At 40.6% G+C, this 21,987-nt stretch overlaps 1 protein-coding gene across 6 annotated transcripts in view; it reads right to left on the bottom strand.

Annotated features, from left to right (window-relative positions):
- Positions 1–21,987, bottom strand: part of TENM1 (teneurin transmembrane protein 1) — a 1,319,573-nt gene that overhangs the window by 174,381 nt on the left and 1,123,205 nt on the right. For all 6 annotated transcript variants that reach the window (XM_069747173.1, XM_069747175.1, XM_069747177.1 and 3 more), the window contains one exon: positions 10,223–10,366. In XM_069747173.1, coding sequence (XP_069603274.1) covers positions 10,223–10,366 — 144 coding nt within the window. The remainder of the gene's footprint in view (positions 1–10,222; positions 10,367–21,987) is intronic.

The raw sequence follows: 21,987 nt of genomic DNA, 5'->3' as shown, positions 1-21,987 counted from the left end.
TCGCTGGAGAGCTGTCACACAGACAGCTCTCCAGCGACCAACGATACTGGTAACCAGGGTAAACATCGGGTTACTAAGCGCAGGGCAGTGCTTGGTAACCCGATGTTTACCCTGGTTACCATCGTAAAAGTAAAAAAAACAAACACTACATACTTACCTTCCGCTGTCTGTCCCCGGCGCTGTGCTTTCCTGCACTGACTGTGAGCACTGCGGCCGGAAAGCAGAGCGGTGACGTCACCGCTGTGCTTTCCGGCTGGCCGGCGCTCACAGCCAGTGCAGGAAAGCACAGCGCCGGGGACAGACAGCGGTAGGTAAGTATGTAGTGTTTGTTTTTTTTAACTTTTACGCTGGTAACCAGTGTAAACATCGGGTTACTAAGCGCTTAGTAACCCGATGTTTACCCTGGTTACCAGTGAAGACATCGCTGAATCGGCGTCACACACGCCGATTCAGCGATGTCTGCAGGGAGTCCAGCGACGAAACAAAGTGCTGGACTTTCTGCAGCGACCAACGACATCACAGCAGGATTCTGATCGCTGCTGCGTGTCAAACTGAACGATATCGCTAGCCAGGACGCTGCAATGTCACGGATCGCTAGCGATGTCGTTCAGTGTGACGGTACCTTTAGTGACAGGTCTTCTTTAATGGAAAACTACCTACATTACCTGGATGGAAGAGGATGCTATTGTAAGGGTATGACAAAGACTGTCGTATACCTGCTCCTGAAGACAATTGTAGGGTGTATATTTACTTTCGTATTAGATCAGTGATAGATCAGAGCATTAGGGTAGATAGCCAGTGATGGGCTTATTATTGTATAATAGGGGAACAGACAAAACAAACAGTTAAATGTTTGGGGCCAGCCCAGGATGAGAAGGAGGGGATGAAGCAAAAAGGGGAAGCATTTAGTCAGTCTTAGTTAGAAATAATGTGAGCTTTGTTTAAAGTTCAGGTTCAAGTGGCAGCGGGCTGGAGGCACATGGAGTATATAGTGTTTTGGCAGCATTAGGACTTACCAAATTTCCTGTGGACATTCCTGCAACATCCAGTCCTGTGACCCAAACTAGGCACTGAGGAGTATGCCTTAATCTCTTCCATACAGAGGCAGCTGGATAGAGAAATGCATGAGGGAAATGTAATGGATCTTGGGAGTGCTATGGTGCCGGATGGGAAATCCCTAAGATCAAGCGAAGGGATGTTTCGAGATGAATGTAAGCAGGGGCTTGAAATGTACTGTGTTGATGAAAATGGAACTGGAGGGTGCTGTGCCCGATACTGCGTGATAAATATTGATGTTTTTGAAGTGTCACGTAAAGTTGAACTTGTTATAACGAGTCAGGTGTCCCCTTATGAGCATACGGTTGATCCTGGACCTAAGGATGGGGATGCAGTGCAGGACTTTGGCCTGCAAGTGAGTACGATGTACTGTATGCAGCACAACACCAATGAACTGGGACACGGTGTGTTTGTGGGGTGCAAGGGTGTAGAGAATCAGCAGCTCTCCCACTGCTACTGCCTTGGGCACCTTACACTATCACCACCAAATTCCTGAGGAGCCAGGAGGTCAAAAACCCTTGAGTTACTGCAAAACACCTGCAGCTAAATTTCAGTTTCCCCAGTATCGTGTATACTGAATACTGAAGGTTTCCATATCTGAACTGTAACATTTTACAAGAACAAGGGTTAAATGTTTCCCACATTGCTTAGATTTAAATAAAAAGTGCCACACATATTTTACCTGGCGTAGAAGGGGTGCCCGAGTCTTGCGGATATATCATAAATGGATTTAATGTAGAAACCCCTAAAAGCAGGAGAGTGTGGACAAGCCACTAGCAAATATCTGCAACATTTTACTCTGTATATGTGAAGAATATCTGAAGGCAGTGTTAACATGATGTGCAACCATTTACATTTTGATATTAGTTTTTTAAGAATCTCATATGTTTGTACGCTGCAATTTCATTACTCGGGTTATGTGAGTGCTATTAGTTGCATGAAGCCATTTTTAAAAAGCATGCACAATTCATACATCTCTGATCAGAAACGTATGAAAACCAAAAAGAACTATTTTTAGAGCTGTACTTAATTCTGAAAATGGAAATGGCAAAACGTGCATAGTTTATAATCTTCCTACAAATGAGATAGCAAATTATCAACATGGAAAATATGTAATCTGTAGCTAAGCTTGTAATGTTGGAAGGTAACACGGCTTTGCCTGGAGTGAAGCACCAATAAGCTTAGGAAAGAAATGACAGCAGTGCTTAAAGTGTCAGTTACCAGGCTTATAACTAATAGTAAATTATGATCAAATACTCAAGCGGAGGAAATGCATCTACTATCATAACTTATATGATCAAAAGGAGTGACATAAAACATTTAAGGACCCAAAAAAACACAAGCCAAAAAAGAAACTTTTATTCTGTCAAAAGTATAAAAGATGTTCTTTCTAAAACTATAAATTGGAAACTAGCCAAAATATGAACAATTACTTTAGGGCAATCTGATGAAGGTCAAAGCTTTCAACATTATGAATACATTATATTAATAACAATTTATAGCATCAGGCGATGCAGATAATGGTTATATGTTGTAAAATGACTAAGAGGCAGGCTTGTAGCAAAGAAGGAATAGTCCTCACAGTCAGTGGAGAAAGGTGACTACATAGTACACTTGACAGTGACCTAATCAAATGGCTGCAGTACTTAACTATAAAATCTCTCCGTTTTGAGAGGTTCATTAAATAGCAACTTGACACTTTCTTGAAAAACCATTTTACACACTCAGACAAAAAGACATCAGAAAAAAAAATGAATATAACTCATAAGAACGTAGAAGCCAGCACTCAAGTAAAGCCTTTGTGTATTAAGAGTAAGAGAATATAATGACAAGGGCAAGCTGATCTTTAGAGAAGAGTTGGAACCTCAAAGTCATAAAATAAATATGATAAATCGGAGTATATATGGAAGATGCATGAAGACTGTCTGCCTTCTCCATACTGCCCTCATATTTATAGATCTCAGATGTTTAATCATATCAGTAAGGGTACCTAGTCACCTTACAGCACATGGGTACTCCGTCACATGTTGGGACAATGGGGCTAGCGGTTTATGGTGTGACATCTATGAAATCAACAATGTCATGACACGACATATTCCAATGCAATTTTGTCTTGTATCAAATTATTAACTTCAGGTGCAATCTTAAGAGGACATTTGGTCCCCAGACAGAATTTCTTTAGTAGCTTGGTGACACACCACTTGACAGTTAAATATGTTAAGTGCCTTTTATTTCAATATCGTGCGCTGAGATTCTGCTGACTTGGCAACTATTAGTCGCTTGCCAGGTAGCACAACCTTTCCTATTAATTAGAATAGAATGTGTGCACACTACCTGTCAAGCATCCAATAGACACAACATCAGCAGTGTCTTTGAGCACCCAATATGGAAACTAGGATTATCGAATAAATCCTTTAGAGAGGACCAACAGTATGGTCTTAATAATATTTTCTCAATATTTAGGTATTAACAAAATAACTTCTCTAAAAGTAAGTAATTGTATTAAGTGCGTTGTCCAGTATTGGGCATCCATTGTTTAATCAATATAGTGTCTAAGAAAAAGATAAACAATGTACACTTACATCCTGTAGTGGTGCATTTCCAGCAATGCTGGCGATGCTGTTGCATTGTTGTATCATGTCAAAGATCGGCTGCTGCACATCAATATTCCACCAGAACAGACATGTGCTTTGCTGAAATAGTAAAGGCTGTATCCAGCTGCAGCGTTATTTGTGGCATGACACAGCAGAGTATCAATGTGTCCTATGTGATGCACAGTGGGTGAAATAATTATTGAACATGTTACGGAACATGATATTGAACAATGTTATTATTTATTATTATTATTTATTGTTATAGCGCCATTTATTCCATGGCGCTTTACATGCGAGGAGGGGTATACATAATAAAAACAAGTACAATAATCTTAAACAATACAAATCATAACTAGTACAGGAGGAGAGAGGACCCTGTCCGTGAAGGCTCACAATCTACAAGGGATGGGTGAGGATACAGTAGGCGAGGATAGAGCTGGTCATGCAGTGGTTGGTCGATCGGTGGTTACTGCAGGTTGTAGGCTTGTCGGAAGAGGTGGGTCTTCAGGCTCTTTTTGAAGGTTTCGATGGTAGGCGAGAGTCTGATGTGTTGTGGCAGAGTGTTCCAGAGTAGGGGTGATACGCGAGAGAAATCTTGTATACGATTGTGGGAAGAAGAGATAAGAGGGGAGTAGAGAAGGAGATCTTGTGAGGATCGGAGGTCGGAGGTTTCCACTTCAGAATTATCACCCCAACAGTGCACACTGTAAACCTTTAGCAGTTTAGAAATTCCTCTGTTGATGCCATCAGTATATTTTGCAACAATAAGGATGTGAAGGTCTTGAGACAGCTCACAGATTTTACTAATCATGAGATGTTTCTTGTGTGGTACCTTGGTGATAAGAAACCTTTTTATAAGCCATCAGTTGTACCAGCTGGTATTATTTTTCACTGTGTCAGGATTGCTTTCTAATTACTGATATATTTCAGCTGATGTCATGACTTTCCATTTTTGCACCTCTCTTGTTTTATGTGTTAAAAACTTTTTCCCTGTGTCATTTCTCATTATTATTCATAATTTATGGATATCTATTGTTTGATTTCTTTGCCTGAGTAAAGTGTTTTCAAGTTGTCCTTTTCTCAATTCGAAATATAATTAAAAATGGCAGTTAACAGGAACAGTGAAAGTCAAGATTAAGGTCTGGAAGACCAAGCAAAATTTCAGTGAGAGCTGCTCATAGGATTGCAAGAGAGGCAAATGAGAACACTTGCTTGACTGCAAAAGACCTTCAGTAACATTTAGCAGAATCTGAAGTTGTGGTACATTGTTTTACTGTTCAGAGACACCTGCACAAATGTGCCTTCATGGAAGAGTAATTCAAAGAAAACCTCTCCTGCATCCTCACCATAAAATTTAGTGTCAGAAATATGAAAAAGTACATCTAAACAAGCCTGATGCATTTTGGAAACAAGTCCTTTGGATTGATGAGGTTAAAATAGAACTTTTTTTTACCACAATAATCAAAAGGTATGTGTGGAGAAAAGAGGGCACAGAATTTCAGGAAAAGAACATCTTGCCAACTTTTAAGCATGGGAGTGATTCGATCATGCTTAAATAAGTTTCATGTGTCATATGACTCTCTTCCCATTATAAAAAATATAGTTGGATCCAAAATGGCTGACTTCAAAATGGCCACCATGGTCACCACCCATATTGAAAAGTTTTCCCCCTCCCATATACTAATGTGCCACAAACAGGAAGTTGATATCACCAACCATTTCCATTTTATTTAGGTGTATCCATATACATGGCCCACCCTGTATACACAGATAAACCAAGTAACAGAATTGGCCTATATTAGCCGCACTTCCACCATCAACAGTATCCAAAAAGAATTAAGAAGCAAAAGCAGCAATAGATAAACAGTTATAGTTTATGAAATACAGAAGACATAAAAAATTCTTAAAAATTGATTGTAACATGGTAATATGATTGCTTCGTAAGTTCAATCCTCCTGCCTTTTGTACTCTGCAATTATTTATACTTTTGGAACGAAGGCTCATTGATGACCTGTCACTTAATCTATTTTTAAGAATTTGTTATGCCTTTTGTATTTAATAAACTATAACTTTATCTATTCTTGCTTTTGCTTTTTAAATCTTTTTGGATATCACTGCACATACAGCACACAGTGTCTCCTATGTGATTTACACAGCAGTCTCAGTGTTTCCTATGTGATCTATACAGCAGTATCAATGTATAATTTGTGATGTATGCAACAGAGTCTCAGTTTATCCAATGTGATGTATACAGCAGTCTCAGGGCATCCTGTGATGAATACAGCAGTCTCAGGGCATCCTGTGATGAATACAGCAGCGTCTCAGTGCATCCTATGTAATTTAAACAGCAGTCTCAGTATTTCTCATGTGATTTATATTGAGGGCTTTTGTGTTTCCTATGTGATGCAAAGAGCAGAGTCTCAGCGTATCTTATGTGATGTGTACAGCAGTCTCATTGTATCCTATATAATGTATACAGCAGTGTTAGTGTATTTTATGTGAATATATAGCAGAGTTTCAGTGTCTCCTATGTGATGAACTGTATATAGCAGCTTCTCAGTGTATTCTACGTGATGTATACAACAGTGTTTCAATGTATCTTATATGATATATACTACAGTGTTTTGCTGTATCCTATCTGATGTATATAAAGCAAGTGGTGTCACTTGTGGGGGGTTTCCACTGTTTAGGCATATCAGAGGCTCTCCAAACGCGACATGGTGTCCGATCTCAATTCCAGCAAATTTTGCATTGAAAAGTCAAATGGCGCTCCTTCCATTCCGAGCTCTGTCATGTGCCCAAACAGTGGTTTACCCCCACATATGGGGTATCAGCGTACTCAGGACAAATTGTACAATGACTTTTGTGGTCCAATTTCTCCTGTTACCCTTGGTAAAGTAAAACAAATTGGATCTGAATTAAAAATTTGGTTAAAAAGTTAAATGCTAAATTTTTTTAAACATTCCAAAAATTCCTGTGAAGCACCTGAAGGGTTAAAAAAATATTTTGAATGTGGTTTTGAGAACCTTGAGGGGTGCAGTTTTGAGAATGGTGTCACTCTTGGATATTTTCTGTCATATAGGCCCCTCAAAGTCACTTCAAGTGTGAGGTGGTCCTTAAAAAAATGGTTTTGCAAATTTTGTTGTAAAAATGAGAAATCGCTGGTCAACTTTTAACCCTTATAAATTCCTAACAAAAAAATTATGTTTCCAAAATTGTGCTAATGTAAAGCAGACATGTGGGTAATGTTATTTATTAACTATTTTGTATGACATGACTTTCTAATTTAAGGGCATAGAAACTAAAAGTTTAAAAATTGCTAAATTTTCGCCAAACTTCCATTTTTTCACAAATAAATGCAAGTCATATCGAAGAAATTTTACCACTATCATAAAGTACAATATGTCACAAGAAAACAGTCTCAGAATGATCAGGATACGTTGAAGCGTTTCAGAGTTATGACCTTATAAAGTGACAGTGGACAGAATTGAAAAAAATGGCCTGGTCAGGAAGTTGAAAACAGGCTTCGGTGTGAAGGGGTTAACTGGACACATCATGATGAAGTGGCTGAATATATGAATAAAACATATATGGCATATATATTTTTTACTTCTCATCTCTGTTGCCGAGATTTATGGTTGTAAACTTTATAAGCTAATTTCCATCATAACCAGAGGGGCAGTTGGCAAAGATTTGTTGCTTACTTTTTCCCAAGTATGAGGTTGCCTAATCACAAGTAGGATATGTCATGCAAAGGAAAAAAAAAGGAAATGGCCTCAGGTATGTATGTATGTATGTATTTCAGGTATCGGAGAATAATGCGAATCAATGTACAGCGCTGCATGAGAAAAGCGCTAATCACACACTACAGCTCTCATCTCACAGGATGACAGCACCGTAAGATAAGAGCTGTAGTTTAAAAGCTATGCTTGTCACATGCAATGCTCTGCATCAATCCTTCACATTGTTTCCCACTGCGTGGAATAGAGAGAGAAAGAGCGGTGTTTGTAATGACACACAGCTCAGCTCTTCTCGCCCTGCACGGTAGTGGCTGGCAGTTAGATTTGTATGACCTGGTTAGACATGATTTTTAACACAGAGAAAGCCGATTCTGGAATTCCCTGATGGTGTTCGTTGTTTTTCCCTACATATGGCGCCTCCGCCTTATGATTAGGCAACATCAAACACAGGCAAAAAAAAAGCATGTGAAAAATCTAGAAACTAGAATATAACCTTTATAAGCTAACATCTCTGCTACAGAAAAGAGAAATAAAAAAAATAAAAAATTAGTGTTTTTTTCTTTCTGATGTAAATGCATGTACTTTGGGAAAAAAACAACTTTATATTATCAGGTTTTGTAAAAGATTCTACACTGTTTGCCTGAAACAGCCTCTGTGGAGGCTGAGAATCTGCCCGTGAGCTCATTCTGACCGTTTGATGGAGGACATTGTAACTCTTATCTGTAATTTACTAGGTTCTAGTCATCTGATTCATGACCATAGACCACATTGAAGTTGAATATGCCGGGAAGCAAAGAGTCCGTAAAAAACAAACCGTGCAACATTTTAAATGAAACTCACTTGCAAAAATAGTTTTTAGCCACAAACACATGCATTTAAGTAAAATTTAAAAAATGTCCCTAACGGTGGATACAGTTTGCTAGTATTTTGACTTCCACTTTCCCAGCTTACATGATCCGTGGGTGTCTGTCTCTCAGGGATTGCTTGCTTTTCTTCATCTTATTATAGTAGCTCTTAATTAAGGTCGTTTGCCCACCACAGACAACTGATCTAGATAAAACTCCAGCGTCATCCTAAAATTGTCACAAATTTCCCTTGGCATGAAATGGTTTTTGACTGTGATGACTTATGACACCTGCATCGGGGTTGCAGGAATCTTAACTTATTTTTTACATACCGGCAATAAATGATATGAAAATGAATGTAACAGTGAAGCTGTAATGTTTCAGTTGTTACCCAAGTCCTAGATGATTTTTCCATGGATGAATAAATATCCAGAAATGAAATGTGATTTTCTTCTTGAAATTTTAAAACATTATTCACATTTAATAACATTTTCACAGTTTTAATCTGAAGTTTTATAAGTTTGTACATGTTTTTATTTACAGCGACAAAATTGTTTCATGATATACTATATTACATTTTTATGACACTGTATTAAACTTTTATTGTTATTATCGTGTGTCAATCTGTAGCAGTAGATAATGACAACATGTTTGCACATTTTTCAGCATTGCATAGAATGTTATTCTATTTTTAATGTTAGGTTATTTTTTTTTGTGTGTTTTAAAGTAGTTTTCTGGTTTTAATTTTAACAACTCAAAGATGTTGAATATTGAAAATAAGAAATCATCATTACTTACCCCCCCGCAACTCCAGCGCTGCCTGACAGTCTTTCTAAATATGGCTGCAGCGGTGACTTCATAAAAAGAGCATGTGTTCAGCGCTCATGTGCCGTCACCCTAGACATGATAGGATGATAGCCAAGCTGAGTGATTGGCTGCAGCGTGCACATCATGTTGGTCAATAGGCCTATACATGTTCCTGATGCTAAGGCCGTAGTATAGGTCAACAATGGGACTAATTCCACTCTGTCAATGTTTTAGAATTTTCAATTTACTAAATTTAAAGGGCTTGTCATGTTCCTTCTTCAGGAACCACAGCTCCTCTGCCTTCCAGCTTCTTACTTGCCCAGGTGCAGTGTACTCCTGAAGATTGACAGTTCAGGCCAACGGCACTGGTCCGAATTGAGCATTTTCCCATGTTGTTGGCAATACCAGCTTTGCCACTGCAGCATGGGAGGAGCACATGGGGACTGAATCTGGCTGAATTCAGTGATCTGATCAGCTTCAGAGCTGCGCTCTCAGGTTATTAACTAAAAAGACTGTAAGGGTATGTGCACACATCAGGATTTCTTGCAGAAATTTTCTTGACAAAAACCAGACATTTCTGCCAGAAATCCGCATGCGTTTTTACCGCGATTTTACCGCAATTTTAATGCGTTTTTCATGTGTTTTTGACACGTTTTTGGTGCGTTTTTTTGTGCATTTTTTTCCCAAATGCATAGAATTGCGGGAAAAATGCAGAAAATCCGCAAAAAATAATGAACATGCTCATTTTTTTACCGCGATGCGTTTTTTTCGTGGAAAAAAACGCATCCATGTGCACAAAACATGCAGAATGCATTCTAAATGATAGAATGCATAATGTATGCATTTTTAATACGCTTTTATAGCGTTTTTAGCGTGAAAAAAAGGCGAAAAAAACGCGAGAAAAACCTGAACATGTGCACATGGCCTTAGAGGCACGCACTCCTTGCCTTGGTTTCTAGGAGAATGCAGCTTGGCCTGTAACCTAGGTAATGAGCTGCATACAATAGAGTTAAAAATCCTTTTGTTCCTGAGAATGACAGGAATTTTACTAACGGGTAAACTGCAAAGTTGCTTCATTTTAGAAATTTGCTCATGAATGGAGATGCAACAACCCTTTTAATTATTTCTGAAAATTCCCATTTACTCATGATTAATGTAACATGATTAGCTTTTTTCTTACCATTATGAGGATTTAGTATATGATGTTTGTTAAAGGTCCATCCTCCGAGATTTGAAGAATCCATCTCAAAGCCTTGCAAGGTGACTGTCCTGCGTTCCCATAATACAAGGTCTGGGCACGACTCATATTCATATCCAACCGACACTGCCACACAGGAAAATAAATGGTTGAAATACATTTTCAGCCAGTTATGCATTTGATTATTTTGCAAAATTTCATCAGATGTTCAGGTAAGTAGATCAGTCAAATCTCAGATCTGATGACTCCAAATGACAGCTGAATAATACAAGTATAAATCACTGAAGTTTGTATGTCTTTATGAAGAATTTCTGATACTTTACTTTTTAGCCGACTGACATGTTATCTTCAAATGAAAAAGCAGCCAAAGTAAATTGCCTCTATTACTGTTTGCCTAAAGCGCAGAAAAAGTCATATTTCAGCTCATGAAATGCTGAAAGCACAAAATAACTTATGGATAGATTAATCCCTGCCTGTACTGTGCAAGCGTACAGTCCAATTTGGTGATCAAGAACTCCTTAGCAAAGAGTCAGTCCAGTAGTTATTAAATGATCATCCCGCTTGACAGGAATGAATAAATGGATGTCTTTTCTGCAAGATGTCTCATGCAAAGTTTATATATACAGTATCTAACTTATTTTATGGCATTGTTTTAAAAAAAATTATTATTGTATATTCCCTCTTTATTTGTATGTAGTAAACAAATCCTATGCACTTTTATGATAGTAAAAATAATACATGACTGACATCTAGTTGGAAGGAAAAATTACTTCTAGGATTTAATAAAACCTTATGTAGCATTATTTCTATTATTGATAAAATGAGATATGTGATGCCTGTGATGGACACTTTTGTATGTAGACCCTTACACATACTATACTCATATACCAAAAATGTGATTTCCAGCCACCAAACTACAAAGTCGTCACAGCATCTGCAGACTGCTAATGTTATGACAGCTAAAGTCTCAGATTTGGAGATTAATAATCACAACATTCATGATGTAAGGCATTGAAAGAAATCAAGTTGTGCAAAGTATGGGTATCAGGTTTTAGAGCAGGGGAACCAGAAGGGATTGATTTATAGGTTTGTGGGAAAAGATTCATACCACCTTGGACTTTATTCTGGGGTTGGTAGTCAAGCGGGTGTCCTTAATCAATGATTGACAGATATTTTTATATGCACAGTAATGCAAGGAAGGAAACCAATCACCGATTAGGACCATCCCCTTAGGACCACCCCTGCTTAGCTCAGAATAACAATAATGTGTATTTTAGTGATTGAGATTTCTGCTTATTCTGGGCTAAGCAGGGGTTGTCCTAAAGGGGTGATCCTAAACAGAGATTGGATTCCTTCCCTGAGCTATTGAATTGTTTTCCACAAATCTATAAGCCATGCTCATCTCTTCCTGCTCAATAAGAAGATACCTGTTATGACTGAGCTCTTACACTCACAATGAGATGAACAAACCAGGGGAGTTGTTAAACCTGCACACCACAGGGTCATATACAGACTAGGCAAATCCCTAACCTTACCCTGATATGTCGCTGACTGAGCACAGAGGTTGGCAGCATAAAATTATACAATGGTGCTCCCACTCAATGTTGGCTGACTGAGTGTCCTTAACTGCACCCTCAACTATACACAGACATAGGATGAGACATAATGCTAAAGACGAGTTCACAGTCATACATGAAAAATGGAAGAAAAAGAAAGGAAACCAAAAAGATCTTTGGTATAGGTGAAAACCAGCAGACCCTGAATGTAACAAAATGGGTAAATAGATTAGAAGGGGGAACACGCAAATAAACTGAAGGAGAAGCAATAAAGTGTCAGCAAGATAATCCTTCACTAAGGACCTGGGACTCCAAATATCCTTGTAACTTGAAACATAGCCAGCAAAGACTGCATGTGCCAGGAAAGTATTATTGGCCCCTTCTCAAGATGTGATAGGACAAAACAAAACAAGTCAGCGAGAACACCTGCATAGAAGCAACACAGCAAAGCAAAGACAAGAGCATTATCAGAAGTTGGACAGAGACAACACAGGCTGTGATCCAACAGAAAAGGAAACTGAACCACAGCCAGAGATCACACTGGATCGAGTCTTGGAGTTAATCCATAACACTACCCATCGATTGCAAAGAACTTCAAAGCTTACAGATACTGTTTACATTTTTTAGCAATTTACCATAGAAATCTGTCAAATATTTATCATGTATGAAAAGTATGTTGTATAGAGATATGAAAAAGTTTGGGCACCCCTATTAATCTTAAGCTTAATGTTTTATAAAAATAGTTTTTTTTGCAACAGCTATTTAAGTTTCATATATCTAATAACTGTTGGACACAGTAATGTTTCTGCCTTGAAATGAGGTTTATTGTACTAACAGAAAATGTGAAATCTGCATTCAAACATAATTTGACAGGTGCATGAGTACGGGCACTCCACCAGAAAAGGGACATTAATATTTAGTAGATCCTCCTTTTGCAAAAATAACAGCTTCTAGTCGCTTCCTGTAGCTTTTAATGAGTTCCTTGATCCTGGATGAAGGTATTTTTGACCATTCCTCTTTACAAAACAAATCCAGTTCAGTTAAGTTTGATGGTTGCCGAGCATGGACAGCCCTCTTCAAATGATCCCACAGATGTTCAATGATATTCAGGTCTGGGGACTGGGATGGCCATTCCAGAACAGTGTAATTGTTCCTCTGCATGAATGCCTGAGTAGATTTGGAGCGATGTTTTGGATCATTGTCTTGCTGAAAGATCCATCCCCTGCGTAACTTCAACTTTGTCACTGATTCATGAACATTATTGTCAAGAATCTGCTGATACTGAGAGGAATGCCCAAACTTTTTCATATAACTGTATATAGTAATAAAATGTAATTTAAACCTAAAAAGTAAGACCCCATGCATCCATATCAGTGATACGATGCAGATTACTAATTATTATTATTATTTATTTACATAGCACCATTGATTCCATGGTGCTTTACATGAGAAGGGGTTACATACAAGTTACAGATATCACTTACAGTAAACAAACTAACAATGACAGACTGATACAGAAGGGCGAGGACCCTGCCCTTGCGGGCTTACATTCTACAGGATTATGGGGAAGGAGACAGTAGGTTGAGGGTTGCAGGAGCTCCAGCGTTGGTGAGGCGGTAGCTTCTGTAGTGATGAGGCGGCAGCGAGGTCAGTGCAGGCTGTTGTCTTTCCTGAAGAGATGGGTTTTCAGGTTCCGTCTAAAGGATCTGAATGTGGTTGATAGTCGGATGTGTTGGGGCAAAGAATTCCAGAGGATGGGGGATATTCGGGAGAAGTCTTGGAGGTGCTTGGTTGAGGAGCAAATAAGTGTGGAGGAGAGAAGGAGGTCTTGGGAGGACCGGAGATCACGTGAGGGAAGATATCGGGAGATTAATTCAGAGATATATGGAGGAGACAGGTTGTGGATGGCTTTGTAGGTCAGTATTAGTAATTTGAACTGGATACGCTGAGGGAATGGGAGCCAGTGAAGAGATTTGCAGAAGGGGAAGCAGAGGAGTAGCGAGGAGAGAGATGAAATAGTCGGGCAGCGGAGTTAAGAATGGACTGGAGAGGTGCAAGGGTGTTAGCAAGGAGGCCGCAGAAAAGGATGTTGCAGTAGTCAAGGCGGGAGATGATGAGGGCGTGCACAAGCATTTTAGTAGATTGACGGTTGAGGAAAGGACGGATTCTGGAGATATTTTTGAGCTGGAGGCGACAGGAGGTTTAAAGAGCTTGGATGTGCGGTTTGAAGGACAGGGCAGAGTTGAAGGTTACCCCGAGGCAGCAGACTTCCGGTGCGGGGGAAAGCATGATGTCATTGATTGCGATAGATTGGTCAGGTAAGGAAGATCTATGGGATGGAGGAAAGATGATGAGTTCAGATTTGTCCACATTGAGTTTAAGGAAGCGAAAGGAGAATAATGAGGATATGGCTCATAGGCACTCTGGAATTCTGGACAGCAGAGCGGTGACGTCTGGGCCAGAGAGGTAGATCTGAGTGTCATCAGCATAGAGGTGGTACTGGAATCCATGGGACTTTATGAGTTGTCCCAAGCCAAGTGTATAGATTGAGAAGAGTTGGGGTCCTAGAACAGAGCCTTGGGGGACTCCAACAGAGAGAGGGTGGGATGAGGAGGTAGTGTGGGAGTGGGAGACGCTGAATGTGCGGTTGGAAAGGTACGAGGAGATCTAGGATAGGGCGAGGTCTTTGATGCCAAAGGAGGAGAGGATCTGTAGTAGGAGGCAGTGTCAACCGTGTCGAAAGCAGAGGACAGGTCTAGAAGGAGGAGTACAGAGTATTGTCCATTAGCTTTCGCGGTAAGTAAGTCATTAGTCATTTTGGTCAGAGCTGTCTCAGTTGAGTGATGGGGGCAGAAACCAGATTGTAGATTGTCAAAGGGCAAGTTAGATGAGAGGTGGGAGGAAAGTTCAGAGTGGACGTGCTGCTCCAGGAGTTTGGAAGCGAATGGGAGCAGTGATATTGGGTGATAGCTGGACATAGCAGTTGGATCGAGGGTTGGCTTTTTAAGGATAGTCGTGATTTATTGCATGTTTGAAAGCAGAAGGGAAGGTGCCAGAAGATAGTGATAGGTTGAAGAGGTGGGTTATGGATGGGATAAGTGTGGTGGTGAGGTTGGGGAGGAGGTGGGATGGGATGGGGTCGAGCGCACAGGTGGTGAGGTGCGATTTGGAGAGGAGACAATTAAGCACCCCTTCAGTGATGTTGGATAGGGAGGTTATGGGGTTTGGGCATTGGTCTGGTATACAAAGGGGTTGTGGTGGTTGAACAATGAAGACTTGCCTTGTCTGGTCGATCTTATTTTTAAAGTGTGTGGCAAAGTCCTCAGCAGAGATGAGGGAGGTTGGAGGGGGCAGTGGGGGGCGGAGGAGGGAGTTAAAGGTTTTGATTAACTGTTTGGGGTTGTAGGATAGGGAAGATACGAGGGTTGTTAAGTAGACCTGTTTAGCAGAGGTGAGAGCAGATTTAAAAGCGAGTGTTGCCTGTTTGAATAGAGTGAAGTCGTCTTGCAGGTGTGTTTTCTTCCAACGCCGCTCCGCAACCCTGGACACTTGCCGGAGCTTTTTTTTTAGTGGTGTTATTGTGCCAAGGTTGTCTATTGATACGTCGCACTCTGCCATGGACGAGAGGGGCAACTGTGTCAATAGCTGATGCGAGAGTGGCATTGTAGAAAGCAGTGGCACTGTCTGTGTCGTGGAGTGAGGATATGGATGCTAGTGGTAGTATAGAGTCAGAGAGTGCGTGGGTGTCTAGTTGTGCACGGTTTCTTCTGGTGCACGTATTTTGCTGGACATGGATGACCGGTGGGGAGGACAGGGATAAGAAGGTGAGCAGATGGTGGTCGGATAGAGGGAGATGGGAGGTGGTGAAGTTAGATAGAGAGCAGAGACGGGTGAATACCAGGTCTAATGTATGTCCGTCTATGTGGGTGGCTGCGGAGGACCACAGAGTAAGTCCAAAGGATGAGGTAAGGGACAGAAGTTTGGTGGCTGTTGACTGAACAGTATCGATGGGGATGTTGAAGTCACCCATGATGATGGTGGGAGAATTGGTCAATAAAGGCAGTGGCTGGGCCTGGAGGTCGGTATATGATGGTCACTTGGAGATTGGAGGGAGAGTAGATGCAGACAGAATGGACTTCAAAAGAATGTCAACTTAAATTTATTCGGCTTGAAGACTAACTAAGCGCTTATTCACTACTTGCCTTGTTTTTTTCACACATTTTTACCATGACAAAAACATGCAATGTTTTACAGTACCAGTAAAGTGAATAATATTGTTGATATCTTATGCACATGCTGCTTATTTTTTCCTTGCTGATTTGGACCATAGTGTTTTTGTCAAATCTGCAGCAAGTCACGTCTTTCAGAGTTTTTGCAGCTTTTTTCACCCATTAAAATGAACAGGAACACAAACTCAGTAAAAATGCATCAAAATGCTCTTAAAAATAAGGGAAGAACAAAGCAAAAATGTGCATATTTTACAGAGTATTTTGTGTCAACAATCTGGAGAATATACTCAATGCGTGCACATACCCTAAAACTGATGGTCAAAATGCAATTTTCTATCATAATATTTCAAGTTGGGAATTACGAGTTTAGCTTTGCCTTACTGGTATGCAGCTTACGGGGTTCAATGAAGCCAAAGTGGATTTGAATGTTAAGTAAGGGGGCACTTATTTATTTGCAAAGCATGGGAGTTTATTGAGTGGACAATGAAACAATGACATCCCATCTCCTCCATTATAGGCTTTGAAAATATGCTATTTATTCACGTAATTGAAAGTGGCATCTAAACCCAGGCATAATTTGTGCTTTATTTTAGGCAGATATAATGGGAATTATCTTGGGTGGAAAATGTGAAGCAGATGAACTACTGAGAGTGAAGAGGTTAACTGTGATCATCTCAAAATATGCATTCTTCTTCTTTTTCTGCAAAAGGTTTTTCTGAACTTTAAATGCTATTAGGCCAAGAAAAGCTTTTTAAGCTTCTAACATTGAAATGAGCCATAAACATATTGTAGGAATGCTCAGGAGGTGACAGAAAACAAAGTCTCGAAATGAAATCAGGCTGTTCCCTAGCAGTAAAGGCAGCCACATTAAATTAACTTGAAAAAAAAAAAAGCATTGATTCTTTTCATGGCTTATTTCCAAATCCTCTATTAATAACTTGACTACCGTTCATTTTATGATTTCATAACCCATCAATTCATTTTGTGGTGTATGAGAATAACGATTAAGCATTAATCTGAAGGGAACAGGCGCCTTTTGTGCTTTAGTAACCGTACACAGTGTCCAGGATTTTGATGATCAAACATTTGGTTGTACAAGTCGGTTATGCCAAGGAAATTATTTTTATTTTAGTTGTCTTTGAATATGCTTTTCCTGTGGTTTATTATGATAGGAAGATGGCTCCAAATGCTATAAACAGTTAACTATTGACAGCACTACAAATAACATTGATCTACATTGCCAGCCTTCTGAGAGTATACAGTATATGCCTAGCAAAATTGTGCCAAAGGTAAGAATTGACCACATGGACTTAAACTGGACAACTGAAGACTTTACACCAGCGTTTCCTCACGGACCCCACAGGTCATGTTTTCAGGATTTCCATAGTGTTGCACAGGTGAGAGAATTCCTAAGAGCTTGATGAAACTTCCACCACCTATGCAATACTAAGGAAATCCTGAGAACATGACCTGTGGGGTCCATGAGGACTGGAATTTGGGTTACACTGCTTTACACTGAGAGGACAAGAAGGCCATTGGTAGAAACAATAGCAGATAAGAAACAAGGGAATCAAGCAGTGCCTTCCAAATTTAGGGCCCGATTCATGGTGTTTATGCTAGTTTTCTGGTGTAACAAACCATCATGTGTCATACAATTTTTGCACAACTCGGAAGTTGCACCATAATTTTGCAACATTCAGCGTTTTCATGCTAGTTTTGATCTTCTTTACCAAATTGGGTGGATTGTGGGGGGGAAAAGGACTTGACTATTTCCACCCTTCTAATTCATTAAAATGTACGCCCCTTTGGTAATGTAAATTTTGCCAGCAATGTATTTCAGTCCATAACATTTCTGGCAGAAGCACACGCCAGTTCAGAGATGAGGACAATTCGTTATGTGCCATGCGCCTCTAAATGAATTAGGTGCATCATACCTCAGTGAGCCCATTCATTAAGACTGGCATGGTGGTATTAACGTATCTGCCCCAAAGTCTTAATGTAAGCATAATTATTAAGCTACCATTCTGGACTTCCACCATATTTATGAGATGTTCTGGACAAGTTTTACCACTTCTCCAACTAGAGGCATGACTTTGATGAAAAGAGACATGATTTACCACTAAAGAGGCTTAGCTTAATGTGTGACACAATGAGCCAAAAAATGAACAAGTTTTCTTGCATAAAGTAAGCGAAGTAGACAAGACAGCCTTAGGCCATGTTCACACAGTGCGTTTTTTACCGCGGAACCGCGGCGGTTTTGCCGCTGCGGTTCCGCAGCTGTTTTCCATGCAGGGTACAGTACACTGTACCCTATGGAAAACAGGACACACTGTGCACATGGTCCGGAAATTGTAAAAAAAAAGACGCGCTGAATAGCTCCCGGAAAAAAGAAGGAGCATGTCAATTCTTTTTCCGGAGCCGCAGCGGTTCTGCACCCATAGACCTCCATTGTGAGGTCCAAACCGCAGTAAAACCCGCAGATCAAAAATATATCTGCGGGTTTTACTGCGGTTTGATGTGCAGAACCGCTGCAGCAGGAAGTGCGGGGAGCGGGCGGAAGTGCGTGGGCGGAGTGTGGCTGCCCCCCCCGTGTTCCGATCCCGCCCCCCGTGCTCCGATGCCCCACCCCAGTGCTCCGATGCCCCCCCCCAGTGCTCCGATGCCCCCCCGTGCCCTAATCTCCCCCCCTTATACTCACCCGGCGTCCCGGTGTCCGTCCGGCCGTCTTCTCCCTGGGCGCCGCCATCTTGCAAAATGGCGGGCGCATGCGCAGTGCGCCCGCCGAATCTGCCGGCCGGCAGATTCGTTCCAAAGTGCATTTTGATCACTGAGATATAACCTATCTCAGTGATCAAAATAAAAAAATAGTAAATGACACCCCCCCCACTTTGTCACCCCCATAGGTAGGGACAATAAAAAAAAATAAAGAATTTTTTTTTTTTTTTTTCACTAAGGTTAGAATAGGGGTAGGGGTAGGGTTAGGGGTAGGGTTAGGGTTAGGGGTAGGGTTAGGGTTAGGGGTAGGGTTAGGGTTAGGGGTAGGGTTAGGGGTAGGGTTAGGGGTAGGGTTAGGGTTAGGGGTAGGGTTAGGGGTAGGGGTAGGGTTAGGGTATTTTCAGCCATTTTAACCCTAAAAAAATTCCTAGAAAACACACAGACTCTGGCTAGAAAACTGCATCAAAAAAACGCATCAAAAAACGCATCAAAAAACGCATCAAAAACGGACCAAAAAAGGACCAAAAAAAGGACCTGCGTTTTCTGCCAAGAGCTGCAGTTTTTTAAAAAACAGTCAGGAAAAAAAAAGGATGGAAATCCTGAACGTGTGAACATACCCTTATAATTGGACAGATTTATAAAACAGCATTAACCACTTTAATAAGCTTGGCACATTTTAAGACTTTTTGGTAAAGTCTGCACCAATAATTGGGCAGTTTTGATAAATATGCAAAATGTCTTTACATAAAAAAGTGACTGTGGGAATTTAGTCAACCAGGTGAGTAAGAATTTATGTATAAAAATGAAAATCAACAGGTCATTGTTACTCATCTGTCCTGGCTCCCTTGTGGTGCAACCGCCTCCCTTTGCTGTGGTCCACGCCATGTTTCTCTAGTAGCCAGACAAACTCCTATCATATCAGCCATTGCTTTTTAAGGCCCAGACAGCTGGGTGTTGTCTGAGTAGTCAGTAAGTTTTGTATTCAGTTACTGTTTTCTGGAGTTTGCCTCACTATGAAAATCTCTGAGCTTGCATTAACTTCTATAGCAAATTCCTGTTCATCAACTATCTGGATTTACTTCACTGACCAGACTTGCAGACTTAACCTTTCATCTGCTGTAAGCAAAACAAACTCTTCTCTGGTGCCGGTGACACTACTATGTTGCTGCAACAGTATAAATATTCTCTGCAAGCAAGTATACATTTTGCCTGATCATTACTGCTGCTTGCATCCCTGTCAAATACCATCTATCTGCTAATAGCATATAACTCTGTCTTTAGCCATTTGTTTGCTGCAAGTCCTCAACTATATACCTACAGTTCCTGTGTATATCTATACTCTGGCTCTATCTTTGATGTTGTTTCCTGCTTTGATTGTCCGCCTGCCATCTTGCAAGCTCGCTTGCAATAGTTCCTGCAGATCCATATGCCATCTGTCAAGTCATGCCTGCTGTGCAATTGCTTTTGGTCCAGGTTGCTCACCTCAGACTTTTGGCTCAGAGAATATACCTCACCAGGTGACCCTTTAACAGTGATCATGTCTTGATATAAAATAAAAGCCTTGTGTCTAATGATAGATCTCTGTGTGTGTTGCATAAGCACATTTTTAAATTGGCTTAGAATACTATTACTTATATATCAGGGAAACCTGCATCATAATCATAGGAGTCTGATGGCCTTGACTAAGCTCTAACCATGTATCATTAAAAGAGAGAAATATAAATGTCAGGAAAAATAATGATAGGAATTTTAAGAAGTCTCCTCTAGAAAACTCAACTTTACATTCTCAGTTAAAAGGAAGTCTGCTACTTTCAGTAAGTTTAACCACTTTAAATCTAGGCCATTTCCCCCATTCCTGACAAGGCACAGTTTTGTTTTGTACAGGTGTTTTAAAAAGCTGCACATTTTATCTCATTCAGATATTTGCAGGTTTCTTTCATGATATATGGTGTCAAATTTTTATGTTATCTGCATACTCCTTTTTTATGTTTTTGCCAATTTCAGGGGATATTTAAATGGAAATAAAGGAAAGCTGTGTCATTTTTTATGAACCTGAAAGATCATTAAAACACATTTTTAATTTTGTTCTCCTTTCCGAAACAATTATTTTTGTATACCGTATATACTCGAGGTACCTAATTTTACCTAAAAACCCGGGAAAACTTATTGACTCGAGTATATGCTGAGGGGGAGATGCAGCAGCTACTGGGTCCATGAGTGTCCCCTCTCCCCGTGAGTCTTCCATGGGGTGTTTCTTACCCACTTCTTCACAGCAGCGGTGGCGGCGGAGCAGCGCCATCCTGTCATGTATGGAGTCCCAGGGGTAGTGGCATGCTGATAATGTAAGGAGCAGCAGTAGCAGTCATGGTGGCAGCGGTAGCTGTAAGGTAGGTGGAGTTTGCGCGCGGCCTGTATTTTCGCTGTGCACACTTCCGGTCCCACTCATTATGGCTTATGAATATTCGTGATGTCACTGGAAGTGAAGCGTGCAGCACTGAAAATACAGGCCACCCGCAACCTCCACCTTCCGTACGGCTACTGCTTGCTACATACGTTACCGCCACGCCGCTACCTCAGGGACTCAATACATGCCAGGCTCGCGCTGCTATGCTACCACTGCTCCTGTGAAGGAGAGGGTAAGAAACACCCCTGGGGAAGAGAGATGGAGTGGGGGAGAGGGGAGACAGACCGGTGTGGCCGACTTGAGTATAAGCCGAGAGGGGCACTTTCAGCCTAAAAAAATGGGCTGAAAATCTCGGCTTATACTCGAGCATATACGGTATTCAAGTCAGGGCTAGTGACTGCGCTTTGTACTGGTAGCACCTTTTTTAACTATCTATTCTTTCTTTCCACGTATTTATTTTGTTTATTTATATATTTCACACATTTTGCTCCCTTAAGGTTATCTGATTCCCTCTGTTTTGTACATGGCAAATTTAGCATCCTAGCTACATAGCAATAGCTGATCAGGGTCTTTTAGAACTCTGCAGCTCCTGCTTTCTTTTGCACCTTGTGATCACATGATTGTTGGGTCTCAGGAAGAGGAAGTGCTCTCAGCGATAGAGAAGGCAAAGATGGTAATAAACCATCACTGTCTTATTAGCGGGGAGTCCTACTGTGTCTGGTAGCTAGGTCTTTATTCTGCAGCTGCAGCACTATGGAGTAGCACTTTCTGCCTCTTTTCTCACACGAACTTGATTACTGCAGTCAATTAGTGGCCACTTATTGGTTGCAAAGGTCACCTGAT

This window comes from Ranitomeya imitator, chromosome 2 (assembly GCF_032444005.1).
Source record: "Ranitomeya imitator isolate aRanImi1 chromosome 2, aRanImi1.pri, whole genome shotgun sequence".
In the NCBI taxonomy this organism is placed as follows: domain Eukaryota; kingdom Metazoa; phylum Chordata; class Amphibia; order Anura; family Dendrobatidae; genus Ranitomeya; species Ranitomeya imitator.
This window is presented reverse-complemented; position numbering and strand designations above follow the sequence as displayed.